This window comes from Chrysemys picta, chromosome 16 (genome assembly GCF_011386835.1).
Source record: "Chrysemys picta bellii isolate R12L10 chromosome 16, ASM1138683v2, whole genome shotgun sequence".
NCBI lineage: Eukaryota > Metazoa > Chordata > Testudines > Emydidae > Chrysemys > Chrysemys picta.
The window spans coordinates 12077973-12088854 of NC_088806.1; the positions used below are offsets into that span (position 1 = coordinate 12077973).

The following is a 10882-nucleotide window of genomic DNA, read 5'->3' on the forward strand; positions in this document are numbered from 1 at the left end:
CCCCCTCCCACAACAGACATTTCAGCTTTTTGCTATACACACACGAAAAAAAAAAACCCACAAGAGCTAATTCTCACAAACAATTATTTTTTTTATTTTAAAAAACATACAGCTCCTTGAAAACAAACCAAGATGCTTCATTAAAACTTTTTAGCTCACTTAAGGGCCAAAGGCCTTCTAACAAAACACAGATAGTCACAAACCCCACCTTTTAAAAAAAATTTACAGCTACCAAGTTTTATATCACATGTTCGTCCCCTCACCATTCTCTAACTTAATCCTTTTAGATTTCTTACAAATAGTTTTTTTCTTAAGCAGGGTTCTGTAACTCTTTGTGCAGACTAGACGGTCAATATAACGCTCTAAGCAGGCATCTTCCGGTTTGGTCATTTTCTTTAGAACACGGTCAGGGTCTGCACTGAATTGCACAGCATTTATCAAGGTCACCCCTTGCGCTAAATGTTCTTGGGTTAGGCACAGACATTGCATACCATAACCTATGGCAACAACAGTGTTTAATAAGCTTTCCAAACACAGCTCAGCACACAGGCCCCGGAGCTTGCAGTTTATATCCACTGAAGTCCAAGTCACACAGTCATGGTGCCTTTGGCCTGGCGCATCTATGACACAGCCCTCACAATCTTCCAAAAGCTTTTCCCTAAGGCAATGTTTAAGGATAGCATAAACAGCAACGCGTACAATAGTCCGCATGACTTTTTTACGCTCACGACATGGCACTGGCTCAGTTATGCCAAGCCGCCTCCTAAACTCCTCATAGCCATCATCCTCAGAGTCCTCTTCAACAACTTGTATTGACGTTGAGCAAAAACAAGGTAGGGCCAATTCATCTTCGCTGCTTGATGCAACGCTGTCTGGGTCCTCTAGAAAGGCATCGTCAAGCTGTTGAGAAATTTTCAGAAAAGAAAACGTGTAAGCACTGTTTGTTTGTTTTTAATTTATGCAACCCCCCCAGTTCCTAACTCATTACCCACCCCTCCTCGACCGCCGCTTCTTACCTGAGCGCCGTCTTTTCCGTTCGTCTTGTCCTGTTTCCTCTCAGCAGCCTTTCCATGATTTCTATGCCAAGCCTCTTAAACTCCTCATAGCCATCATCCTCAGAATTACCAACCCCTCCTCGACCATCGCTTCTTAAGCATTCATTTACCTGAGCGCTGTCTTCTCCGTTCGCGTTGTCCGCAGGTGACTCCCCCGAGCCACAATCGCCTTCCACCTCTGAGGGAGTGGACAAAGAGAGACCGCCATGCTCATCGGGCTGTCTCACGAGGGTTTCGGGGTCGGGTTCTGGTGTATCCAGCAACGGCTGGGCCAAAGGGCTCCCCTCGGTCGCTCCTTCCTCCTCCTCGAAACTGTCGCTGATGTAGCACTTTCTCCGCGGAAGGTCAAAAACCCTCGGGCCTAAAACAAAGTCTGAAGTTCTCACAGGGGTGGTGAAGGAGTCCATGTTTCCTCTCAGCAGCCTTTCCGCGCTTTCGAAAACACCTGTCCTTGGTAAGAGATGGCCACCTCCTCTGTCTGGCGCTGGGACTTATGGGGTAATGGTGCTGCACTCTGACTGGCGGAGGGCCTTGGGAGGAGTTCTTAGTGGGGTCACACAACTCACTTCCGGACGGGTCACCCCAACCCAGAAGTCACCCTGATTGGTCAACATCTCCTCTCAGGGCGGTCCTTTCGGCACAAAACCCCTCCTGATTGGTAGAGGGTGGTGAGGGGAGTTATTAGAGGGGTCACATGACACACCTTGCTTCCGGTCAGGTGGCACATTGACCCCGGAAGTAATACCCCCATTGGGGCGCGATTTCCGGTGACAAGTGGGAGGGACCAAGGGGTCAAGGGGCGGGGCTGGGGGCAAAGGGCGGGGCTTAAGGGGTCAAGGGGCGGGCTTAGGGTTTGATTGACGGTAGGGACCTTATACTACTAACATGGGTCTGTATGTACAGTCCAGTGTGACAATCCCCGCTCCAGGAGGTGTTTGTTCTCTACTCCTGCTGGATGGGCACAGAATGGGGCAGCAAAAGACTTGTATAAGTTTCTGGGGCTGCACATTCCTTAACTTAAGACAGTATGAAATGAAGAAAATGGAGATTGAATTAAAGGGAAATATACAAATAAAAGTTCCAGCCCCTGTTGCTTATTGAAAAAAATGACTCAGGAGCCCAGTTACATGTTTTATTAACACGAACAAATAAATCCAAGAACACACATCACTAAGGCTAAATGACTATAGACACCACTCCGCTAAGGGTTAAACAATACAGTGACAAAGTTCAGGTCAAATCAATGAGTTAACAAGGATATTGCATTGGAATCAAGTTATCAATTTGGTCTAACCATCAGATTAATACAGCAGAAAATAAACCCTTATAAATCCTAAAAGAGCAACCCAAGAAGGCAGGTGTGTATTTAGTAATGCCGAAATCCCAATCAGAGATTTACCCAGGCAGTGCAAACCAGATTTAGCCAGCTGAATATTTCAATACCGAAACCAAATTATTGCTTACGTTTAGCCCACTACCTCAAAGCGAATTAGTTTTCTCCTTAGATTTCACTATTGTGTAGCTAATACTTCTCCTCACCCTCTTGCCCCAGAACACATGCAGACCTTAGAGAGACATTAGTAAAAGAAGTTCAAACAGCTCTCGCTGAACAATACACATCTGACAGCTCAATGCCTTGCAATGCTTCCATAGGGGAGGAGCGTGCATTCAGTCATTTCATAGGGCAGAGTTTTAAGGCTATTCAGATTTGGGGAACCAGTCTTCCTCGCATCTTCCCTTTGTAGATTTCAGAGGCGTACACTTACCAGGGGCCTCCTCTCCTGTTTGAACTTTGCCAAGCTCCGACAGCTGTGATTGGCTAGGCTCCTCCAGGGTAGAGAAGAAGAACTGGCTGCATGCACCTCTGACCTCCAACTCATCCTCTGCCTCTGGGTCTCCCTCCACCTCCACATCCTCATCCAAGATTTCCTCCTCCTGGCTCGGTTCACCATCAACTGGCACGTGAGCCACCGAAGTATCCACAGTGGTCTTCGCAGTGGAGGTGGGGTCACCAACAAGTATCGCATCCAGCCCTTTGTAGAACCGGGAGCTGGTGGGTGCAGCACCGGAGCAGCGGTTTGCCTCCCGTGCCAAGGAGTAGGCGATCCGCAGCTCCTTCACTTTGACCCTGCATTGCAGCGTGTCCTGGTCATGGCCCCTTTCTCTCATGCATCGTGAAATCTGTCCATATGTATCAATTTCTTTGGCTGAAGAACAGCTGGGACTGGACAGTGTAGCCTGATTTGGGGTGTGTTAGTAGTGTTGATTTAATTTATTAATTTAATATACTTAATTTTTAATTAATTGATAATATTAATACTTATTGATATCCATAATAATAAGTATGGGGTTAGGCTTGCCAATTCGTTTGATTAGAAGATAAAGTTTGTTTTGAATTAGGCTTTATAGAGTTTATAAAAGAACCTTTGGGGGTATGACATATAGCTTACACTGAGGCCTGGTCTACACTAGGAGGTTATGTCGAATTTAGCAGCATTAAATCGAATTAACTCTGCACCCGTCCACAAAACGAAGCTATTTAGTTCGATATAGATGTCTCTTAAATTCGACTTCTGTACTCCTCCCCAACGAGGGGAGTAGCGCTAAATTCGACATGGCCATGTCGAATTAGGGTAGGTGTGGATGGAAATCGATGCTAATACTCCGGGAGCTATCCCACAGTGCACCACTCTGTTGACGCTCTGGACAGCAGTCCGAGCTCGGATGCTCTGACCAGACATACAGAAAAAGCCCCGGGAAAATTTGAATTCCTTTTCCTGGCTGGGCAGTTTGAATCTCATTTCCTGTTTGGACATCGTGGCGAGCTCAGCAGCACTGGCAACGATGCAGAGCTCTCCAGCAGAGGTGGCCATGAAATCTCAGAACAGAAAGAGAGCCCCAGCATGGACTGATCGGGAAGTCTTGGATCTGATCGCTGTGTGGGGCGATGAGTTCGTGCTTTCGGAGCTGCGATCGAAAAGACGGAATGCAAAGATCTACGAGAAGATCTCAAAAGCCATGACAGAGAGAGGGTACAGCCGGGATGCGACGCAGTGCCGCGTGAAAATCAAGGAGCTGAGACAAGGGTATGAGAAGACCAAAGAGGCAAACGGACGCTCTGGATCCCAGCCCCAGACATGCCATTTCTACGAGGCACTGCATTCCATCCTAGATGCGGCCGCCACCACTACCCCACCACTGACCGTGGACTCTGAGGAAGGGATATTGCCGACAGCTGCTTACTCGGAGATGTTAGCGGACGGGGAAGATGAGGAAGGAAATGAGGAGGACGAGGCAGTCGACAGCGCTTACAATGCTGATTTCCCAGACAGCCAGGATCTCTTCATCACCCTCACAGAGATCCCTCACCAACCGTCCCCAGGCGTTAACCCGGACCCAGAATCAGGGGAAGGATCAGTCGGTAAGTGTTTTAAACATGTAAACATTTATTTTGAATAGAACAGGAATATTAACAGTGGGTTTTTCATGATTAGTTTGCCCTAGGCGCTCTACTGTTTAGTCCTTGCCAATGCAGCTACAGTAAAATATGTCCGGGGTAGAGCTGAAATCCTCATGGGACATCTCCATGAAGCTCTCCTGGAGGTAATTGGAAAGCCTTTGCATGAGGTTCCTTGGGAGAGCGGCCTTATTGTGTCCTCCGCAGTAGGAAACATTTCCGCGCCAAGCTAGCAGCAAGTACTCCGGGATCATTGCCTTGCAGAGCATGGCGGCATATGGCCCTGGTTTTTCCAGGCTTTCACGAAGCATGCGTTCTTTCTCGGTCTCAGAAATCCTTATCAGAGTGATGTCGCTCATGGTGACCTGCTTTGAATTAGGGGAATGTTAGTATTGGGACTGCTTGCCTGTTCCTTTACAGAACTGTAACCGGCAGTTTACAGCCACGTGATGGAGGCGGGAGAGGGGCAGCATACAGGGATCTTTCCCGGGGACAGCCGCGAGAAGGTGGGACAGGGGCAGAGTTCATGCTTGCCCGATTGCTGGCAGCAGGAACTGGCCAACGCTAGGAGCATTGCTTTGAACGTGAAAAGGAGGGCAGTGCTATAATTTAAGTTTTAAGCAGCCACAAGTCTACAGGCTTACCATGTCAGCCTGCTACCCAAATTCCGCTATCCTGCCCCGCTTGTCTGATCTGCACTGCAAGACCCTAGGCACTGAATGCGAAGGCCGAAAATTCAACCTTGTCCTGAGTGCGCATGTGATAGGTGCTGTGCATGGTCTTGTTCACAGAGAAAGACTATGTTCTTTGTTCACAAAAAAAAAAATTACCTTTCTGAGGAATTCACTCCCTTTTTCCCATCCCACAGCTGCGACTGTCTCCCGACCTACCCTGGCATCACCCTCCCAGAGGCTGGCGCAGAAAGAAAAGGACACAGGACGACATGTTCTCAGAACTTATGGGCTGCTCCCGAGATGAGGCGGCCCAGCAGACCCAGTGGAGGGAGAACATGTCGCAATACCAACGAGCACAGAGCGAACGGGAGGAGAGGTGGCGGCAGGAAGACCAGCAGGCGACTCAAACGCTGCTTGGACTAATGAGGGAGCAAATGGACATGCTCCGGCACCTTGTGGATGTTCTGCAGCACCGGAGGCAGGAGGACAGAGCCCCGCTGCAGTCTATCTCTAACTGCCCTCCCCCGCCAAAGTCCCATATCCCCCTCACCCAAAGTCCCAAGAAGGAGGGGTGGCAGAGGCTGTGAAAACTGTCACTCCACCCCTGCAGACTGCTCAAGTAGTAGAAGGCTGTCATTCCCCAAAATTTGATAAGTCCTTTCCTTCCTGCCTCACCCAAGCCCCCGTCCCAGTTTCATCCCCTACCTGTGTAGCTGCTAATAAAAAATACGTTTCTGTAATTACTGTTTCCATCATGTTCTTTTAGAGGAGAGTGTGTTTGAAGGGAGGGGGAAAGGGTTGGTAATTGGACAGGACAGTCACCTTTACCAGGATACAGACACAGGGGCAGGTTCAGCAGCAGGTCACACACACATTGCAGTCACTAGGCACCCTGGTCATTCTGGGAGGTGGTTTTCATGTTCTGTGTGTGGGGGGCTATGTGACTTTGTGGCGGGGGAGGACGGTTAGAGATCTTATGCAGCAGTCCTTATCCTGGATCACAGAGCCACGCAGCAGGGGATCTGTAACCATCCTCCCCCTGCCACAAAGTCACATAGCCCCCACACACAGAGTCCCAAACAGGAGGGGTGGCAGGCTCCGTTGAAACAACCAGTCCACCAGTGCGGACCGCTCTAGGAGCAGGAGCCTGTCATTCCTCTAGTTTAGAAGCGATCTTTGCATCACTACACTACACCTGCTCCCCACCACAGTCTGCGTCCCAGTTTCAACACTTTACCGCGAAAACCGTAATAAAGAAAACGGTGTTCATTAACAAATTTCCAGTTATTTTATTTTTAAACGTGTGTTGGAAGGGGGTGAACAGGGTATGTAACTGGAGAGGATAGTGAACATTCACTGGGTAAAGAAACGGGGGCAGGTTCAGCTTCTCTTTCAACAAACTTAATAGTCACAGGTTACCCTGCTCACTCAGGAACCTAGATTTCAAAGCCTCCCGGATGCACAGCGCGTCCTGCTGGGCTCTTCTAATCGCACGGCTGCCTGGCTGGGCATAATCAGCAGCCAGACTATTTGCCTCAACCTCCCACCCCGCCATAAAGGTCTCCCCCTTGCTCTCACAGAGATTGTGGAGCACACAGCAAGCTGCAATAACAATGGGGACATTGGTTTCGCTGAGATCAGAGCGAGTCAGTAAGCTTCTCCATCTCCCCTGGAGACATCCAAAAGCACACTCCACCACCATTCTGCACTTGCTCAGCCGGTAGTTGAAGACTTCTTTTTCACTGTCCAGGGCACCTGTATAGGGCTTTATGAGCCAGGGCATTAGTGGATAGGCTGGGTCCCCGAGGATGACTATAGGCATCTCCACATCCCCAACAGTTATTTTGTGGTCCGGGAAGTAAATACCTTCTTGCAGCCGTCTAAACAGACCAGAGTTTCTGAAAACAGGAGCATCATGAACCTTGCCCGGCCATCCGACGTTGATGTTTGTAAAATGTCCCCTATGGTCCACCAGTGCTTGCAGCACCATTGAAAAGTAGCCCTTTTGGTTAATGTACTGGCTGGCCTGGTGGTCCGGTCCCAGGATAGGGATGTGAGTTCCATCTATAGCCCCAATGCACTTTGGGAATCCCATCGCGGCGAAGCCATCTATGATGACCTGAACGTTTCCAAGGGTCACTACCTTCGACAGCAGTAGCTCAACGACTGCGTTGGCTACTTGCATCACAACAACCCCCACGGTAGATATGCCCACACCAAAGTGGTTCGCGACTGACCTGTAGCTGTCTGGCGTTGCAAGCTTCCAGAGGGCTATGGCCACTCGCTTCTGGACAGTCAGAGTTGCTCGCATCCGGGTGTCCTTGTGCTTCAGGGCAGGGGACAGCAACTCACAAAGTTCCAGGAAAGTTCCCTTCTGCATGCGAAAGTTTCGCAGCCACTGTGATTCATCCCAGACCTGCAGCACTATGCGGTCCCACCAGTCCGTGCTTGTTTCCCAGGCCCAGAATCGCCGTTCCACAGCATCAATATGACCCATTGCCACCATTATGTTCACGGCGCGGGGTCCCGTGCTTTGCGAGAAGTCTGTGCCACTCTCAGTCTTAATGTCCTCACTGCGCTGCTGTAGCCTCCTTGTCCAATTTCTCAGCATCTGCCTCTGGAAAAGGTGGATGATAAGGTGCGAGTTGACAACGGCCATAACTGCAGCGATGGTCGCATCGGGCTCCATGCTCGCAGTGCTGTGGCGTCCGCGCTGTCACTCACCAGAAAAATGCGCGAACTGATTGCCCGCCAGCGTTTTCAGGGAGGGAGGGCGGGAGTGATGGTTGGATGACTAAAGTTACCCAAACCACCCTCGACATTTTTTTCCCCAGCAGGCATTGGGGGCTCGACCCAGAATTCCAATGGGCAGCGGGGACTGCGGGAACTGTGGGATAGCTGCCCACAGTGCACCGCTTCCAATGTCGACGCTTGCCCCGTTAGTGTGGACTCACAAAGTCAAATTACTGTTCTTAGTGTGGATACACATGTTCGACTTTGTAATATCGATTCCACATATTCCATTTAAGTAAAGTCGAACTACTCTCGTAGTGTAGACATGCCCTGAGACAGGTATAAAGACTTTTTATTAAAATTAATGACATAATAAGTAAATGGTAAAACGGTTAGAATTACAAAATTATAATTGTATCAGTTATTCAAGCTATGTATATATATATATATATACTAACCTTTGCCGGCGTTCCCCTGCCTGAGGGGCGCGCTACTGACCTTTGCCGGCGCTCCCCTGCCTGAGGGGCGCGCTACTGACCTTTGCCGGCGCTCCCCTGCCTGAGGGGCGCGCTACTGACCTTCGCCGGCGCTCCCCTGCCTGAGGGGCGCGCTACTGACCTTCGCCGGCGCTCCCCTGCCTGAGGGGCGCGCTACAGACTCTGGCTGGCGGCCGCCCCGCCGCTAATTCCCCGCTGACGGAGGCGTGACCCAGGCTGGCCAGTGACCTCATAGCTCCCCACCGCCCCCTAACCAAACCTTTGCAGCACATAATCATGTATTACCATATATATATATATATATATATATATATATATATGGTAATACATGATTATGTGCTGCAAAGGTTTGGTTAATACTTACACCCTGTTTTGATGACCTGGTATTGAAGATATGGGATCACACCTTTGGTGGTGCCTCTGATAGAGAAAACTAATGTCACACCTCTGGCAGAGGAAGTGTGATCTGCGTCGACCCACCTACCCGTTAGGGGGCGGTGGGGAGCTATGAGGTCACTGGCCAGCCTGGGTCACGCCTCCGTCAGCGGGGAATTAGCGGCGGGGCGGCCGCCAGCCAGAGTCTGTAGCGCGCCCCTCAGGCAGGGGAGCGCCGGCGAAGGTCAGTAGCGCGCCCCTCAGGCAGGGGAGCGCCGGCAAAGGTCAGTAGCGCGCCCCTCAGGCAGGGGAGCGCCGGCAAAGGTCAGTAGCGCGCCCCTCAGGCAGGGGAACGCCGGCAAAGGTTAGTAGCGCGCCCCTCAGGGAGGGGAGCGCCGGCAAAGGTCAGTAGCGCGCCCCTCAGGCAGGGGAGCGCCGGCAAAGGTCAGTAGCGCGCCCCTCAAGCAGAGGAGCGCCGGCTAAGGTCCCGGCGTGGCTCGGCCGGGTAGGGGAACGCAGGCCCACCCTACAGCACTGCGTTCCAGCCCAGGGCCCTGACAGTGGCAGGATGAGGGTCCCGCCGCTGGATCAGCGGCGTCCTTCCGCAATACAGACTCACCACTGTGCAGCTCTGTCCCTGGGCTACTTCCTACCCGATTGCTCGTCCAAATCCCTCTGGTCCCGCCGGTGCGTCGGGGTACTCGGCTGCTGGCAGCTCCAGCTCCCCCTCCGGCTCCTCCAGTTCCTCTGGGTACTCGGCAGCGGGCAGTCCTGGCAGCCCCAGTCCGTCCTCCAGGTGAGGTCTCCACTGGTCCAGGGCCTCCCCTGGCGTGGCAGCAGGGTCTGAAGGGAGCAGCCCACGGTCTGCGTCTGCCTCCCTCCCTGGTGCTGCCCCAACTGAGCTAAGGGCCCCGCCCTTTATACTTCCTGTTCCACCCCTCCTCTTCCGGGGGGTGGAGCGAGCTTGGGCTAGCCCCGCCCACTCAGGCTGAGGGAAAGGCCCTTTACCCTCAGGTTCGGAGGGCAGCCACCCTGGCCCCCTACAGCCTCCTCTCCCCAAATGCTGATGAGGTTCAGCATTTCAACATTGCTCCAAGCAAGGGATCGCTTGGTGCATGGAGCAGGCATGGTCACCTGGAAAGATGCGCTGAGACCACTGCATGCATCACCAAGCAAACAGGAAGGGGACTTTCAAAATTCCCAAGGAATTTAAGGGGGCGGGGGTTCATGGTTGGTCACCTGAGGGCAGTGCAGTAGAGTTCAAAATGATGACCAGAGAGGCGAGAGCAGGGATTGTGGGACACCTCCCAGAGGCCAATCGCAGCACTGTAATCGACCAGGGTGTCTACACTGGCACCGCGGCGCTGTAGCCCGGGCGCTGGAAGCTGTACACCTCTCGTCGCAGTGTTTTTTTTTTTTTTTTTTTTTTTACAGCGCTGCAACTGCTCAGTTTCTGTACAGTAAGTGGCTTGGCAGTGTGTACACCTCGGGAGTTACACTGCAGAAAGCAGCTTTACTGGGCAGAAACTTGCCAATGTAGACAAGGCCATAGATGGCTTACAGAAGAACGCAAGACTGGTCATACTGGGTCAGACCAATGGTCAATCTAGCCCAGCGTGCTGCCTGAGAGTGACCAGTGCCAGATGCATCAGAGGGAATGAACAGAACAGGCTTGTTGACCTGCAAGGTGAAGGTCTGTCACCCCTACCTTTAATTTTATTGTTGTGGATTCCTACTTATCCTATCTTACGACACCTCCCCCGAGGTCTCTGGGCAAATCACGTGTGAACCACTCCTTTGATACAGATGTGTCCCAATCCAGCTGAATTGAGGCAGACTTTGGGCCAATGTCAGTTTGGAAAAGGCCCGCTTAACCCAGCAGCTTTCTCAAAGTATCTCTTGCTGTGAACCACATGTAGTGTGGATGTGTGAACCCCAAAGATATCAAACATGAAAGAAACACAAGGCCAGTTTTGGGGAGGTTTCCAGAGCCAGGCCTAAGGAAAAGGGGCCTCAGCACCTATAAAAATAACTGGTTACAAAATTTAAATTAAATTAAGAAACCAAACCAAACCAAACCCCAACTCAGAA

The 10882-nt window shown here is 51.2% G+C and overlaps 1 protein-coding gene across 1 annotated transcript; it reads right to left on the reverse strand.

The window, feature by feature from the left end:
• Positions 1-70: 70 nt before the first annotated feature.
• LOC135975942 (uncharacterized) lies at positions 71-8401 on the reverse strand. The gene is made up of 2 exons (XM_065570030.1): positions 1017-8401; positions 71-900 (listed from the first exon to the last, which is right to left on the reverse strand). Exon 1 carries the CDS (start codon positions 7873-7875, stop codon positions 6595-6597), a length of 1281 nt encoding a protein of 426 aa, XP_065426102.1. The 5' UTR covers positions 7876-8401; the 3' UTR covers positions 71-900; positions 1017-6594.
• Between the last annotated feature and the right edge of the window lie 2481 nt (positions 8402-10882).

What these genes read in the sequence shown, in the direction of transcription:
- LOC135975942 (XM_065570030.1), bottom strand. Translation starts at nt 7,875, where the DNA reads ATGGAGCCCGATGCGACCATCGCTGCAGTTATGGCCGTTGTCAACTCG.